The following is a 17,471-nucleotide window of genomic DNA, read 5'->3' as shown; positions in this document are numbered from 1 at the left end:
TGTCCTGTTAGTCACCTGGGAACAAGGGGCTCCACACTGGGGTTGATTTTGCTTGGGCACTGCCTTTGGGAAAGCAGTAAAAAATTAGGCAGTGCGCTCCACCTCCCAGGAGCAGATGGCTTGGGCAGTCCCTGCGGGCCAAATGTGGCTGCATTTCCCACCCCCAACCCCCACTGCAGTTTTTTTTTTTTTTTTTTTTTGAGACCGAGTCTCGCTCTGTTGCCCAGGCTGGAGTGCAGTGGTGTGATCTCGACTCACTGCAACCTCCGCTTCCTGGGTTCAAACAATTCTCCTGCCTCAGCCTCCCAAGTAGCTGGGGTTACAGGCGACCAACACCACACCTGGCTAATTTTTTTTTTTTTTTACTAGAGATGGGGTTTCGCCACATTGGCCAGGCTGGTCCCGAACTCCTGGCCTCAGGTGATCTGCCCGCCTCAGCCTCCCAAAGTGCTGGGATTACAGGCATGAGGCACTGCGCCTGGACCTCCGTAGCACACTCTTGACCATCAGGAGGCAATGCCGGCAAGAGGTTCACCATTCTTTGGACATAAAGAAAGCTTTCCCTTGGTCTGTGGACATTGTAGTTAAGAGAATGAAGGTGCACTATGGCTCAGAGAGGCATCACCCCTATTTCTCAGCAGTGCCCAAACACAGCTGGCATAGGTTTCTGTTCTTTGATCCCGAAGATCCCAGGCCACAAAGCTATGTACCCTTTCTCCTGCCAAATAAAATCCATAGACACTGCATCTTCACGATGAAGCTTGAAACCAGTCAAGCACTTTATTAAAAAAAAAAGAAGGAAAAAAGTCTAATGGTAAAGTATATAGCCTATACATGCTACAGCTAGTTGTTCTCACCCCTCCCCTCACATCCTATATACTCGTTTATTTAATGTGTTAAAGGAAACAAAAACCACCACCGGAATGCCAATTTGCCAAGAGGGTAGAGTAAGCGTGGGGATGTCCAGCGTCATCCTGTGAGCAGACACGAGGTGGTGGGCAGTCCCCACTGTTCCTGGAGGGAGGTAAGAAATGGCCTGTTACTTGGAAGCTCCCCAAAGCAGGAAATGTGGGTTGTAGTCAAGGTAGCCACAGTTTATCATCACCCCTCTAAGTGTAAGGGGCGCTAACAATAATTACACGGGCACAAAGGCATACATGGGCACACACTTGGGTAAAATGTGGACACCATCGTTGTATTAGTATTGCTTATTGCTGATGTAAGCCTGGTGGGGCACCTTCTTTTTTACATGAATAGGACATCTGAAAGTGAAGGCTACCGCTGTGGCACTGTGTTTGAGGACAGAAGAGGTTGAGCCCCTCATCCCTGATTGGAGCTAAGAAGGCTTACTTTGGAGTCGAGGATAGAAACGGGAAGATGGAATGTTGAAACATGAGGAGGAGCTCGAGAACTTGGCAGAATAGCACCAGAAACCAGATGCCACCCCACGGAGCTGGGCAGTCCAGCCTGTAGAAAGGTGCTCTGAAGGAGGTCCATGAGCAGGCAAGAACTGTGGAGCCTCCGGTTCTAGCTCTGCAGCTCTGCCTGGGACCCTCGTGGAAACTTATTCTAGTTAGGAGCAATTCCTCCAGGCCAAGGGAGGGCGCCCTGCACCCTCAGGCCTCGATGTGTGCTGCTCTACCTCTCATCAGCCCACAGTCTGACACGAGGTCATCTTTGGTCTGTGGTGAGGTATGGGTGTCTGCAGTCTATACAACAGCCCTGCAGAACGGGCCTGGACAACGCTTGGGGGATAAGACAGCCACACATGGCTCAGGCTGTTAGGTGTCCACTGTCACAGTCCAAAGAGAAGGGTATGGCCTCCAAGGGGGCAGCTTAACCCAACATGTAAGACTTGGGCACGATGAAAGGATGGGGGCCCAGCTACGAATGTTTTTTTCTTGATGTCAAGTTGCCAGCTACTGGAAGGTAGGAGCAGTTTCTTCTTTTTCCCACTCTGTGCTGGGTACTTGGGAGAGGCGAAATAAATACCAGACTGTCCACTCCTCAGCCTAAGGTCCTTCTCAAGTCCTGGCATACTCAGCACTTGCTCTTTAATGTGGCATATGTTCCCCCATTGTCTACGTGGTAATGAAATCCTCAGTGGGCGCAAACATTTTAGGGCCAAGAACATTGCCTTGGAAATTGATTCTATGGCGTGGCCTCGTGGCAGATGTTTAAAATGACTCCCATAACCTGGCATGGGCTCCAGCAATCCCCCGGTAGGGAAGAGCCATTGAAAGTGGTTTAAGCTGGAGCTCAGCTCTCCCGAAGTCTCAGCTGGGACGACATACACCCAACCAACGGCAAAGAAAGATTCTGAGCAAAAAATGTGAGCAAAGGCCTCTTTTATCAAGAGGTGGTCTTAGACTCAGATTTTCCAAATTTTTGGAGGTACCACAAGCTGTCCATTTGCCCTGGGATGTAAGGTAAAGTAGTCATCACAATTGTGTTAACAAGCAGGGGTGACGGGAAGAAAAAAAAATCTCTGCCCACCTTTTGGGCTGCCATTTGGCCTGTGACCTACTGAAATGTGTGACCAAGGGGTGGAGGGAAGAGACACCGAAATTCAGAGCGAGGGTCACTTGATTCCCTGGAAGCCCTCCGCACACTTCCCTGCTAATGGCAGAGAAAAAGTCATGGGCAAGAGGGAAAACACAACAACAACAAAAAAACCAAACAAACCGAAACTCGAGATCTGAGGCCCAGCTTGGCCACTATTTAGACCTTCTCCCTCTGAACCTTAATTTTCTCACTATAGATCAGGGCTGGTCCTGTTCCCCTCACAGGCTTGCCGTAAGGATTAAAGGAGGGAGTGTGTTTAGGCACTGGTCACCTGCCCGGTGCTTGGCACAGTTGTCACGATGGGCCTGGACACTTTCTAGAGCCATGCCTCCAGGGGAGTTCTGCATATATGCCATCAATTGCTCACAGAATAGCGACCACAGTCCTGGATGGGGTAAATCTAAGTCCCCAGGCAAGGACAGCTAGGAGAGTGACTGGCCACCCCGACCCACCCACTGCCTGGGGAAGTGTCTACCATTGTAGGAAAAGGAGCTGGATACAGATGTCCTCAGGCCATAGATATGACCTGAAGAGAGAATAGTGAACAGAAAGGAATGTGGCTTCGGTACCTGCAGGTCATGTCAGAATAATAATTACCATCATAGCAAAAGAGAATGGCAGATTCTTTCATTTGCAGGAATACTTCCTGCCTAGAGGAAGGCAGGGTAAGTCTGTTCCTACTCAGCTGACCCCTGGGAGGAAGGAATGAAGTAAGAGAGAAACTCCTTCAGTGAAGTCAGCAGACAGGACTCAAAGCTCTTCCAGCCAGGGATGGAGCCACACACATCCCGGTCTACTCAGCACCTAGCACAGAGTAGACACTCACAAAATATCTGAAAATGTCCCTGAAAGCCAGAGAGCAAATAAAAAAAAATGCGAGTTTTCTCTTTTGAAATGTAGTCAAATCTCACATAGCTTCACAAAAGTTGTTTAAACCAAAGTGGATCAAGAACCCAGGAAAACTGCCATGGGGCCTCCTCTCAAGGGAGGGGACCTTCAAGTGGTGGTGGCCCTTCCCCACCTCCCTTCTTCCCCTGGCTGCCATCTGCCCCCAAGGCTCTGGGCACAGGACCAAGTGGCAAGTGGGCCCTGCCCAAGCCTCTCTGGGGAATGGGATTTGCAGGCCGACTGGAGGAAGGGACTAAAGATGCTACAGGTGATCAGAGGAAGCTCCTCCTCATGCAGAAGCAGCCAGCTCCCGCATGATAAGGGGTGGAGCTGGGAGGCGGGGTAGAAGAGGGCTGTTCAAGCAAAACTTTGGCACTGCAGGTAGACACTGAGCATCCCCCCAAAAAACTGGCTTTGTGGGTCCAAAAGTATCTCGGCTGATGAACATTGTGAACTGGAGATCTCTGAGGCAGGGCAGGGTGGGGAGGGGCAGGGCAGGGCAGGGCAGGGCGGGATGGGGTAGGGCAGGGCAGGGCAGGGCTGCCTCGGTCGGGTAGAATGGGAAGGGGTTCTGCTCTGTTCTCTGACTATGGGCTGGCAGCTAGAAATGCTAGGTCCTGACTTTGCTTCTGCAGTGACTTAGTCATGCCTCTCCAGGCCTCAGTTTGACAGATGACCACATCTGCCCTGGGTTTCTTCCAGGGAGAAAACAGATTTGGTGGTGTGTGAAAAAAGAAAAAAATATTACAAATGCCGGAGAGGCATAGGAAGCAGCTCTGCCTGGCCCTTGGTTACCTGCCTCCCTGTGGGACCACTGCATGCTATGCTTAGCCCCTCCAGGCTGGCCCGGAGGCCACCTCTGCTCCCGTTGCTCCGTAAGCTCTATTCCCCAGGGGCAACAGCTTAGAAGCAGGGAACAGGGCTCTGTGCCAACCACCGGGACCCTGGCATTCTCCTGTCATGGAAACGCAGCTGTTGAGTCCAGGGCAGCCTTTGGTATAAGCTGCTGTGGGCTGAAGGGATGGTAGGTGTGGGAGCAGCCACAAATGTCCCCTCACCCCCATCACAGTGAAGCCACTTGGCCACCACTTAGCCAGCTTCTATCTCTTCCCTGCCTGGTTTGTCTTTTACAGAGGGGAGGGCACAGGCACTGAAGTCAGGCAGACCTGGACTCAAATCCTCTTCCCTCTTCTTCCTGGCTGGTGTGTCCTTGGGCACATGGAGCCTGAGTTTCCTCATCTATGAAGGGAGGTTGGGAGGGTCAAAGCATGAATGCAAAGTGCCAAGTACAGTGTTTGGCACCCAGGAGGCACTCAGCAAAGGGGTGCTCACAAGGGCACAACTTGTGAATGGGCCTCTTATTCAAACAAACTTTGAGATTCTTGCTTTAGGTAGGCAAACATGAAATGCTCCAAGTTGGGGTGGGAATTCTCATTGAAAAGCCCTGGAGGGACCGGAGCCTGCAGCAGGAAAGTGCAGCATACGCGGGGCTGGAGCCACCCTTCAGGGCTGACCGTGGTCCCAAGATAGAAGGTGGGAGGCAGGGCGGCCGAGCGCACCTCCAGGCCCACTCCTGGGGGAGCCGCATACAGTGGAACCTCAGAGGCCCACGGGCCTGAGGCTTTGGGGAAGGGGACACTTTCCCTGGGACTGGCAATGGAATGCATTTCTTTAGGATGAAGTTCCTTCTGGTACCAGGCAATTTAGGAGGAGTGAATAAAGCCAGTGGGCTTTTAGAAACATGAAGAAGTTGGAGCAAAAGTCGTCATGGACTGGGTGGGCTGCCCCTTACTGTGCCATGTCCAAGCCATGAGAGACCCTTCCTGGAGTTTCTCCAGGCGATGGGATCCAGTCCTGGAGGCCTTGGAGAGTCCTGGTCCCACTGCTGGGTGGCAATGCCATTGGCCAGGAGGAGTTCTCTTAAGGCAGGGATGCTGACATGGACAGAAAACAAAGGCTGTGGGTTCTGAGCCTCCAGTGCTGCTGTGATAGGAGGGATCAGGCCCAGGGGCGCCCGAGGTGTCCAAAACTCACTCTCCACCCATGGGAGGCAAGAAGTCACAGTACCCCAGAGTCTGTCTGCCTTGGAAGCTGTGTGGAGAATGATAAATTAAGAGGCGTATTAAATACGTGGGTAAAGCCAGCAAGGACCAGCGGGCCCTCTAGGCAGAAAGGGAGTCTCGGCTATGGCTTCTTTCTGAGATAGTTGGAAGGAATCCACCCTTCCCAGGAAGGGGCTCCGCTCAGGACCTGGCAGAACCACCAGCCACTGCTGTTCTTCTCCCGGACTTCAAACACTGTCCCCTCCTGGAAGCTGCTGGTGTCTTTGTCTCCTTCAAAGTCGGCCACGGCCACATACAAAGAGTCCTTCAGGCCGTCGGCATTGGGGACAGAGGCTGCAGCTGCTTTCTCCCTGTTTTCTCCAATCTTGCCGGTCCCCCGTGGCCCCAGGCTGCCTTTGCCTTGTGTGTCATCCTGGCCCCCCAAAGAGTTGGAGAGAAAAGGTTTGGCTTTTGGAGGGACGAGGAGAGCACGAGCTGGGGTGGGAGCTGCCCTGCTTTCGTGGCCTTCACACTGTGGACCTCTGACCTCTGGGAGGGGCCTGGATGACGAGGAGGTTTTCTTTGGGGGAGGTGGTCTCCGGGGTGGGACCACAGGTCTCTGCTGGGGAGCCTCTTGGAGAGGAACAGGCACGCTCTTAGACACAGGATCTGTGGTCTTGGCTGGCCTCGGAGGGGCTCTGCAGGAAATCTCTTTCGGGCTGAGACCATCCTGTTTGCCCGTCCTGTCCTGGGCGCGGCCAGGCCCCTCTCCTGGGAGGAAGCTTCGGCTGAAGGCCACGTCTTGGCCCCCTACAGCCTGGGGGCCCTCCCCATCCAACAAGGACTTGTCTTGGGGCTTGGCAGGCCTGAGCTTACTCCTGAGGTTGCAGATGTCGACTTGGTCTTCACCCTGAGGTGGCTCCGTTTTGGGGGAAGGAGCTGGTTTTGGCCTAACCTGAGGTCTGGACTTCAAGAAGGGATTCTGGGGAGTGGCATCTGGCTTCTCCTCCGGCAGGTCAGTTTTGGATTTGGAGATGGGCCGGAGGTTGGGCTTCTTCACTTCCTTGGCCAAGACCTTGTGGCCACATTCCAGCCCCATGTCATTTTTCAGCTGGAACAGTTTGCTTTTGTCAGGTTTGGGCTCTGGCCTCCTGCTGTCCCGGGCTGGTGGGGTGTGTTTGGCTGGCATCATCGGCAAAATCATGCCCGGAGGCTTGGGGGCGGGGCCCCGGAGCTGCTCCGTCCTCTGCCGCTCCCGCTCCAGCAGCTCCCCCTCCGACTTGATGATGGATTCTTTCCGCGGAGGGAGGCTGGGCTTCTCCTCCACGTCGGGGTCTGAGATCTCCTCGTAGCCTGCTGACGCAGACATGTCTGAAGATGCCTTCCTCAGGACATCCTTACTACCCTTCCAGTCTTTAGACCATGGCAACCCCGAGTCCATGGCACCATGCGGTGCATCAGGCAGGGGCCGGGAGGGGCCCGTGGCTTCGCTGCCCGTGTTGTTCTCCGGCGCTGCTGCTTCCCCCAGCCGGAGCTGGGTCACCTCGTGGGGCAGGGGAGCCAGAAAGTTGGGTCTCGACGCGTTGCTGGTCTTCTTGTACTTGTCAATGAAGGTTGCCGGGGCCCACCCTTCCTTATCTTCAATCTGAATGTACCACCAGCCACTCAAGTTTTTCTCGATCACCTGCAAGGGAGGACAGAGAAAGGCACTTGGGTACGATGCCAGGGACAGCAGATGGAACGGTTTGGCAGAAGCCATGTGCAACTGGAGCTCTAGAAGCTGTCACTGTGTGCTCAGCAGCTCCTCTGACAGGGTCTACAGGGACCAATGGAGATGTGACCATGTTCTGGGAATATCTCACATGGGAGGAGATTCTTGCCGGACTGGATTCCCCCTAAAGCAGTCCATGAGATGTGGCCTTGGGTATAGGTACTCAATTTGAGAGTTGGTCCTAGGAAATACAAGTAAGGAAGTAGAGAGAAAGAAGGGAAAGGGAGAGGCCAATTATGAGCAAGTTATTGCTCGGGGCCATGGGGCTTGATCTGCCAGGGACCCTCTGAGAGACCACAAAGACAGTGCCTCAGAACGGGTCCCTCTGGGGATGCATGCATTTATCTATTGACTCCCAGCCCCTCCCTACCCAGGGTATTAACTCCTCTCCCCTTCTGGGAAGCTGTCGGCTTGCAGGGACCTGTGTGTAGGCGCAGGTGAATTCAGGTGGATCAGAGGCACTGGCAGCGTCTGCTGTAATTCTAAAGACAAGGCAGAAGTCAAAGCTACCCTTGATCCTGGCTTCTTTGGCTGAGCATCGGATGAAGAAGTTATCTGGTATTTATAGAGGCCACAACATATGAAAGATACCTACCTTTTTTTTGAGACAGTCTTGCTCTGTCACCCAGGCTGAAGTGCAGTGGCATGATCTCGGCTCACTGCAACCTCGGCCTCCCAGGTTCATGCAATTCTCATGCCTTAGTCTCCCAAGTAGCTGGGATTACAACCACACCTGGCTAATTTTTGTATTTTTAGTAGAGATGGGGTTTTACCATGTTGGCCAGGCTGGTCTCAAACTCCTGGCCTCAAGTGATCTGCCTGCCTCGGCCTCCCAAAGTGCTGGGATTACAGGTGTGAGCCACTGTGCCTGGCCTGAAAAATACCTATCTTGAACACAGGAATCACACTCGGCTCAAAGAGATGCTCGTGTTTATATACAGGGGACCTGGAGCTGGTGGAGTAGATTTTCGTCTTCTCCCTACTTCCCTGTGGGATACACGCCTGTTGGATGGAATGGTGGGTGGGATCACCCATGTTGTTTAAGATCTTGTTCTCTGTCTCTTTTTTGTCCAGCACTGCGTGGCTGAATTCACACAGGTGAAAGGTGTGCTTGCTATCATGGGCTGAATTGTGTCCCCCTATACAAATTCGTATGTTGAAGCCCTAACCCCCAATACCTCCTAATGTGACTGTACTTGGAAATAGGGCCTTTAAAGAGGTGGTTAAGGTTAAGATGGGACATTAAGGTGGGCTGAGTTTGGATGTATGTCCCCACCCAAGTCTCATGTTGAAATGTGATCCCCAATGATGGAGGTGAGGCCTGGTGGGAGGTGTTTGGGTTACGGGGGCAGATCCCTCATGAATGGCTTGGTGTCCTTCCCATGGTTATGAGTTCCCATGAGATCTGGTTGTTTAAAAGTGTGTGGTGTCTCCTCGCCACTCTCTCTTGCTCCTGCCCTTGCTATGTGATGTGCCTACTCCTGCTTTGCCTTCGGCCATGGGTAACCCTGAGCCTCCCCAGAAGGCAAGCAGATGCTGGCACCATGCTTTCTGTACAGCACGCCCAACTATGAGTCAAGTAAACCTCTTTTCTTTATAAATTACCCAGTCTCAGGTATTTCTTTTTCTTTTTTTTTTTTTTGAGACGGAGTCTCGCTCTGTCACCCAGGCTGGAGTGCAGTGGCACTGTCTTGGCTCACTGACAGCCCCACCTCCTGGGTTCACGCCATTCTCTTGCCTCAGCCTCCCAAGTAGCTGGGACTACAGGCGCCTGCCACCATGCCCGGCTAATTTTTTTTTTCTTTTTCTTTTTTTATTAATTTTTTTTTGCACTAATTTTTTTTTTTTTTGTATTTTTAGTAGAGATGGGGTTTCACCGTGTCAGCCAGGATGGTCTCGATCTCCTGACCTCGTGATCTGCCCTCCTCGGCCTCCCAAAGTGCTGGGATTACAGGCATGAGTCACCGTGCCTGGCCAGCTATTTCTTTATAGCAATGCAGGAATGGCCTAATACATGGGCCCTAGTTCAATATGACTGATGTCCAAGTAAGAAGAGGAGATTAGAAAACACACAGGGACGGAGGGATGACCACGTGAGAAACAGCGAGAAGGTGTCCATACGGAAGCCAGGGAGAGAGGACACAGGAGAAACCAAACCTGCTGACACCTTGATCTTGAACTTCTGGCTTCCCAAACTGTGAGACAATAAACTGCAGTTGTTTAAACCACCCAGTCTGGTATTTTGTTATGGCAGCCATCACAGACATACACTGCAATTCCCTGGTAGGCTCTCTCTGGACTTGGAAGATCTGATGAACGCTCATGACACCCTGTGAGTTGGGAACTGTCACCTCATTTTACACATGCAGAACGGAGCCTCAGGAGAGCTGAGGAACACGCAGCAGGTCCTGTAGAAAGCCCGTCGATCGGAGAGAGTCAAAGGCAGGGAGGTGGGCTTCAGAGTCACCTAATCTTGCCTCTCAGAAAAGAGACCCCTGGCCGGGCGCAGTGGCTCACATTTGTAATCCCAGCACTTTGAGAGGCCAAGGCGGGTGGATCACCTGAGGTCAGGAGTTCGAGACCAGCCTGGCCAACATGGTGAAACCCTACGTCTACTAAAAATACGAAAAATTAGCCAGGTGTGGTGGCAGATGCCTGTAATCCCAGCTACTCGGGAGGCTGAGGCAGGAGAAACGCTTGAACCTGGGAGGCAGAAGTTGCAGTGAGCCGAGATAGTGCCACTGCACTCCAGCCTGGGTAACAGAGCAAGACTGTCTCAAAAAAAAAAAAAAAAAAAAAGACGCTGCTTGAAGAAGGGCTGTGTCCGGGGTGAGAAACTGCAGAAGGAGCAAAGATGGCTGCGGGCACTTTGTGGTCCTTCTGGGAGAGGGATGGCAGCCACAGAATCGGCGCCAGGACGCAAATGCTGGGCTCCTGGGCCTGTAGTCCTGGGTTCTAGTCTTGGCTCTGCCACTTACTGCCTGAGTGGCCTGGGGCAAGCCACGTGCCTCAGATTCCACATCACAGAAGGAAAATGATAAAAACAATTTAACACCCACTTGTAGAATTTTTGGAGCCACAAGAGCTAATGCATACAACAGCACTTGATAAATGCTGTGCACTTGGTAAATGCTCCTGTGATTAAATTAGAGTGGAGGTCACTGAGCCAGAGGGATGCACTTGACCGGCAGCACTTAATGAGTCCCACTGGAATCTCCAGGAAAGGCCACTGATAAATGTAAGCTCTTTATGTGAGGATGACCGGCATCTTATCAACACTTGATAGCTCTGGTAAACACTACAGGCCACACTGGGCATACAAGTCATTGTCAGCACATCCATGAATTCAACACTAATACTTAAGTCTGTATGTGAGGAACTGAAAATAGGGTAATCAATATTAGATGTATCAGTAAGATTTGTCAAGGTTACACTCCTTGCAAAGTATTGTGGTAGAAGCTTTGAAACACGTATGTTCTGAACCATGATGAACGGGCGTTTTCGTTTACTAGAGGGAAGCCAAGAGCTACTATGAATAAAAGCAAATGCAAGATCAGAAACCGGGTGCGGTGGCTCATGCCTGTAATCCCAGCACTTTGGGAGGCTTAGGTGGGCGGATCACTTGAGGTCAGGAGTTTGAGACTAGCCTGGCCAACATGGCGAAACCTTGTCTCTACTAAAAATACAAAAAAAAATTAGCTGGGCATGATGGCGGGTGCCTGTAATCCCAGCTACTTGGGAGGCTGAGGCAAGAGAATCATCTGAACCTGGGAGGCAGAGGTTGCAGTGAGTGAAGATGACACCATTGCACTCCAGACTGGGAAACAGAGCAAGACTCCATCAACAAAACAACAACAACAGCAACACAAAAATCACAAGAATGAGGGGAAAGAAAAGAGCATGGGCTTTAAAACCAGACAGACCTGGTTTCAAATCCTAACTCCATTGCTTACTAGCTGTGTTACTAGAGGCAATTAATTTACCTAACCCCTCTGAGTCTCATCTATAAAACATGCTGATAGGAAAAAAAAAAAAAAAAAAAAAAGAAAAACCAACCAACCAATCCCAACCAACCAACCAATCCCATACTGCTGGTATTGACCTCTTGGGACTTCTGTGAAGATCAGTTATCAAGGAGGTAAGGTATCTGCTGACACAGAAGAGGTGCCTATATCATCATCATCATAACACAGCCTGAAGATAAATAGCCTAGACAAGTAACTTAAGGTGTTTCTGGTAGCCCTACTGCTAGAATGCTGTGGTTCCATTAATGAATTTTGAAGGCTAAGATTATGTTGCAATGAGCCAGGAAGCAAAACTGGAGAAGAGAAAAACAGAGCATATGGATCTATCATAAGAAAACAACATCTAGCCAGGTGCAGTGGCTCACGCCTGTAATCCCAGAACTCTGGGAGGCCGAGGTGGGCAGATCACCTGAGGTCAGGAGTTCGAGACCAGCCTGGCCAACATGGCAAAACCCTGTTTCTACTAAAAATACAAAAATTAGCCGGGCATCATGGTGGGCGCCTGTAATCCCAGCTACTCGAGAGGCTGAGGCAGGAGAATCGCTTGAACCTGGGAGGTGGAGGTTGAAGTGAGCTGAGATTGAGCCATTGCACTCCAGCCTGGGCAGCAACAGAGGAGCGAGGCTCTGTCTCAAAAAAAAAAAAAAAAAGGAGATAATGTCTCAGATAACCCTTACATTGTGATACACCAGGCACTCAATACATGTGTATAGAATGAATGAGTATGAAGGAGCAGGTTTTTCTATAATGGATTAAAACATAATTCAGAATTTCCCCAAATCTCATTCCTTTAGTCCTTGACTCAGATAACAGCAAAGTGAAAACAGAAAAGGCTGTCCTTCTAGTGAGACATCAAGACACTTCAATGCCTCTGGAAGCAGAGGCCAGAGGATGCAGAACTAGCCTCTTGACTGTAGTACACAGCAGGGCCTGGGCCAGATGTTGTGCCTGGTGGAGCTGCTGGCAAGCTGGAGTATGGGAAAAGGAAGGAGGAGGATGGGAGAAAGGAAGGAAGGAGGATTGAGGAAAGGAAGGAAGGAGGATTGAGGAAAGGAAGGAAGGAGGGAGAGAAGGAAGGAAGGAGGGAAGGGAGGAAGGAGGAAGGAGGGAGGAAGGAGAGAGAGAGGGAAAGAAGGAGGGAGGGAAGGAAGAAGGGAAGGAAAGAACAAAGGAAGGAGGGAGGAGGAAGGAAGAAGGGAGGGAAGGAAAGGAGGGAAGGAAGAAGGGAAGGAAGAAGGGAAGGAAGGAGGGAAGGAAGGAATGAAGGTGGGCAGGCAGGCAGGCTATAGTCCTTCCTGGAAAATAGCCAGGAAGGAAGGGAGGGGCCCTAGAGAGGTAAGCAGGAGTGAACTGATCAGTGGTGCGCACTGCCCTGGGCCATCAGATAGTGCTCTGTGCCAGGGACCAGAGCTGTGTTCTTTAAAGGAAAAAGGAGGGTGACGACAACTCTTCAGGGCCTAGAAAAGCAGCTGCCACACACAACCATAGTAGGAGATCCAGGAGTATTTTATTTGTTGCAGAGATGAATAAATTAAACCTCGGCCTCCCAAGGTGAGGTGGGGAGGGTCTGACCAACTCTTATGCATGACAGAGTGAATTTGGTGATACCTGTGATTGGCTCACCTGCTTTGGAAAGTGTCTCAAGAACCATCTTTGCCAAAGGTTTCCAAACCCTGGCCCTAGCTGCCATCCCCTTACTTACAGGTTTTCTTGGAAACATGAGAAAGAAATATCTTGAAGCTCTAACCCCATGAGGAAAGGAAAGAGAAATGCAGGAAGAGAATCCGGGGAACAAAGTAGAGAAACAGAGGGAGTGGGAAGAAAAGGAGAGAGGAGAAGCAAGAACGGAGGTGGGAGGTGGTAAAGAAAGGCATACAGCCAGTCACACAAGACCACATATTGTGGGATTTCATCTACATGAAATGTCTAAAACAGGCACAACTATGGAGACAGAAAGTGGATTCGTGGCTGCCTAGGGCTGGCAGGTTGAGGGGAAATGGAGGGTGACTGTTGATGGGTAAGGAGTTTCTTTTTGTTCTGGAATTAGATATTGGTGAGGGTTGTGCAACCCTGTGAATATCATAAGCCGCTGAATTTTACACTTCAAATTGGTAAACTGAATGGTATGTGAACTATAAAGCTGTTTATCTCGGCCCCACCTCCGCCCACGCAATGAAGTAGGAGGTGACGGGAGAAGTAGGAGGTGATGCCTGGAATCAAGAATCACAAGTAGGCAAAGGAACACCAGGGTGACTCACCTCGACCTTCAGGCCCGCCTGGAAGCTGATGCCGTCTGGGATGGTTGTCTGGAATTCGGCAATGGTGTAATACTCTTCCTCCACTTGGGGCGGGATGGGCGGCTTCGGCAGGTTGAGGCCTCGAGGCTGGTACGATCACACACAGGGTTATCCCCAATGCTAAGCGCACTCCTGCCACCCTGTGTCAGAGGAAGACTAAGGGCCCGGGGCACGCAATCACCCTCAAGGGGGTGCTGGGGACCTAGTTGGATTCTAAGGGACAACACAAATAGGACCACGCAGATTGTCACTCCTCGGTGAGACCTCACTGGCCCATCAGCTTTAGGGCGATGGGAAGAAACATGGGACATTTGGGTACAATCATGAGAATTTGGAGCAAGACAATATTCTCTGAAATAAGAGGCAGTGAGGGTTGTGGAGGGAGCTTACGTTTGTTAGTAGATCTATCTGGGTTGGAAACACTGATGGTGGGAGTGACTTTGGGCAAATCACCCCCTTCTGGAGCCTCAGTTTTCTCTCCTGCGGAATGGGCATAACAGTGTCTACCTGGTGGGGTTGCTTCAAGTATTAAGTTAGTTAATGTCGTGGGGCACTCAGCCCACTGCATGGCGCGCAACAGGTGCTCGGTAAATGGCAGACATTAAAAAATACAACCCCAACACAGCAAGACCCCGTCTCAAAAACTAACGCAAGTAAATAAAAAAAACCCCAAAACCCAACAACCCATTGTTCAAAGTACTGGCTAAAAAGGTACCTAGAGAATTTTACGTAATGGAGTATGAGCGCAGACTATCGGAATGGGACCACAGATGATATCTGTGTCTCATCTCAGCTTGGGCCTCAAGTCGCTTGACTTGAGAAGACTGATCTAAGGCCAAGAGAAGGGCCCAGGGAGCAGAAAGCAGGTCCCGAGGCCCAACTGTCACAGGAGCACTCTGGCCCCGTGAGCAAACTGTTTCACCTGCCTGCACCTCGGTCTTTCCACCTGGGAGTGGGACTAGCATTTATACAGCCTGCTTCACAAGGCCGTCATGTGGACAGGAAAGAGAGCATTTCTGGAAGGGCGAGGGGTGTGTGAGGGGCTATAGACACCCCTCACAGCCCTCAAGTCAGTGGCCACTCCCCAGTAGCAAGGGTCTACTCACAATGGTCATGTCCCGGCGAGGAGGGGGTCTCTGCCTCATCTTTGGTGATCCTGTGGAGAAATGAGAGCTTATTACACCGTGTGCTACAGATGAGATTCCTGAGCTGGGTGCTGGGTCGGGCCTATTTTCTCCTGCAGAAGACTGAACACAGGCGTGCGCATGCCGCTGCAACCCTTCCTGCGAGAATAGCCTGGCAGGAAGGAGCTGCTCACGCGTGGCTCATAGTTGGCTCAGGACTCTCTCGACATAGCTTTTCTTGGATCTTTTCTACACAGGAACGAAAGGGGATGGTGCTGGATCCTCAAGTCATGGAAATTCTCCAGAAAGGGCAAAAAGCAAAGTCTTCAGAATAACACAGAGATGGGTCCCAATCCAGCTCTGAGGCTCACAGCTGCTGGCATTGGACAGATGATTGGATTCTCTGAGCCACAAGTCCCTCATCTGTAGAACTGGCATAATGTGTGTCACCCAGGGCAGGGTGAGGATGAAAGGAAACATCTGTGAAGCTCCTGGCATGTGGCAGGCATGCAGTGAACGTTAACTGCACCTGGTTTTGTGCTCTAGAACAACCCAAACGCAACAATACACAAACACACCAAACCAAACACACTTGGGCTGATGACTCAGGGGTTTATACTCTGGAAGCAGCTGCCCTAGCTCTGGGTCTTCAGGGCCAGGAGGATGAGGACTTTGCAGTGGTCCAAGGCTCCCGGCTAAAGGCAGAATGTTGACCAGGTTCAGCACGGGTCCATACAGAAGGGTAGTTTGGCATCGGGGTGTCGAGGAGACTGCTAATCCCTTAAATTCCCATTTACCTGTCTTCTGTTAGAATAAATAGCAACAGAGTATTGGCCAAGACACTTAGCTGTCTATATGAAAACTTCATTTTCCAGTCACCCTTGCAACCAGGTATTGCCATGTGACTCAGTTCTGGCAGTGGGATGTAAGACAAAGTAGAAAGTGTGCAGCTTCTGAGCTGTGCACACAGTAGCCAGTGTGACCACTGTGAGATAGCAGAAAGAATGCAGCCTGGGATAGGAAAGCAATGCCTTTTTTTTTTAATGGAGTTTCGCTCTTGTCACCCAGGCTGGAGTGCAATGCACTGCTTTTCATTGGCTGGACTAATAGTGAACCGTTCTGGACTAGGTGGATGAGGGCAACAAGATAGATGCAGAGTAATAAGACCCTTGATTGCCCAGAGCTGCCATATTAACCCTGAACATATACACAGACTGTTTTGTGAAAAAGAAATACATATGTAGATTGTTTATTGGATGTGTGTATATGTATATATTCAGTGGTGGTGGTGGGGTGTCTTTGTTTTAGCATCTGAATCTATCTATCTATCTATCTATCTATCTATCTATCTATCTATCTATCTATCTATTTTTGAGAGACAGGGTCTCGCTCTGTTGCCCAGGCTAGAGTGCAGTGGAGCAATCACAGCTCACTGTAGCCTCAATCTCCTGGGTTCAAGTGATCCTCCCACCTCAGCCACCCTAGTAGCTGGGACTACAGGTGCGTGCCACCACACCCAGCTAATTAAAAAAAATTTTTTTTTGTAGATAGGGGGTCTCACTATGTTGCCTAGGCTGGTCTCAAACTCCTGGCCTCAAGTGATCCTCCAGCCTCAGCCTCCCAAAGCACTGGGATTACAGTTGTGAGCCACTGTGCCCAGCCTGAACCTATATACTAACAAAGACACTGAGGTTGCAGATTTTCATTTGCTCCTCTAGAGTTAATGGGAATACATCTATCCTCTTGACCATGATTGACAGATTAGAATCACACAAACTTGGGGATGGCCAGAACCCCTGCCACAGCATGTGAGAAAACATGATCAGTGACTTCTCAGGGCAGCTGTGCAAAGTATGGAACTTGGTTGAGGGACTCAAGAAGTTCACTGCCACTTAAAAACAGCTGGAGAAGTCGTGCCAGGGGCAGTGGCCTCATCTCTGTGGGTAGCTGGAAGTCCTTTCTCAACAGACAGAGTCCACCTGCCCTGCATGACCAAGACAAGATCATGGGCACTGTGTGTAAGTCCTGGACACCAGTGTGCCCATGAACACACAGTATGGTAGCCAGTGTGACCAGGCCGACAACAGTAATGAACTCTACTCTCAGGTGTGTTGGGAACATTAAATGGTAAAATATACACAAGGAGGCTTTGAAAAGGAAGATGGGAGAGGCACTGTGTTGGAGTAAAGCCCACAGGGTCATCTTCTTCCTCTGGCTTAGAAACAAGGCCACATGGAGCAGTAGAGAGCACAGCACTCCCCAGGTTCAAGTCCCCGCCCCTGCCGTCTGCTAGCTGGGGGCCTTGGGCACACCCTCTCACCCTTCAGACTCCCAATCTGTAAAACAGAAAAAGTAATAATTCCCTCAAAGGTAGTTATGAGGAGTCAATTAGACTAATTAGAAGGTTTCTGGCATGTAGCAGGTGCTTGAAAAAGAGTAGCCAGAGACCGCTGTGAGATAGCAGAAAGAATGCAACCTGGGATCGGAAAGCAACACCTCCCCCCTCATTTTTTTTTTTTTTTTTTAAATGGAGTTTCGCTCTTGTCGCCCAGGCTGCAGTGCAATGGCGCGATCTCGGCTCACTGCAACCTCTGCCTCCTGGGTTCAAGTGATTCTCCTATCTCAGACTCCCAAGTAGCTGAGATTACAGGCACCTGCCACCAGGCCTGGCTAATTTTTCTATTTTTAGTAGAGACGGGGTTTCACCATGCTGGCCAGGCTGGTCTTGAACTCCTGACCTCAGGTGATCCACCCGCCTC

At 50.8% G+C, this 17,471-nt stretch overlaps 1 protein-coding gene across 3 annotated transcripts in view; it reads right to left on the bottom strand.

Moving 5' to 3' along the window:
• Window positions 1–748: 748 nt before the first annotated feature.
• The window catches only part of SH3PXD2B (SH3 and PX domains 2B), a 121,622-nt gene continuing 104,899 nt past the window's right edge, over window positions 749–17,471 (bottom strand). For all 3 annotated transcript variants that reach the window (XM_063642617.1, XM_063642618.1, XM_055285238.2), the window contains 3 exons: window positions 14,695–14,744; window positions 13,550–13,675; window positions 749–7,179 (listed from right to left, as the gene is read on the bottom strand). In XM_063642617.1, coding sequence (XP_063498687.1) covers window positions 5,638–7,179; window positions 13,550–13,675; window positions 14,695–14,744 — 1,718 coding nt within the window. In that variant the 3' untranslated portion in view covers window positions 749–5,637. The remainder of the gene's footprint in view (window positions 7,180–13,549; window positions 13,676–14,694; window positions 14,745–17,471) is intronic.

The sequence above is a fragment of the Symphalangus syndactylus genome, chromosome 7, assembly GCF_028878055.3.
Source record: "Symphalangus syndactylus isolate Jambi chromosome 7, NHGRI_mSymSyn1-v2.1_pri, whole genome shotgun sequence".
Taxonomy (NCBI): domain Eukaryota; kingdom Metazoa; phylum Chordata; class Mammalia; order Primates; family Hylobatidae; genus Symphalangus; species Symphalangus syndactylus.
The sequence above is the reverse complement of the archived record's forward strand: the minus strand, read 5'-3'. Positions and strand labels throughout refer to the sequence as shown.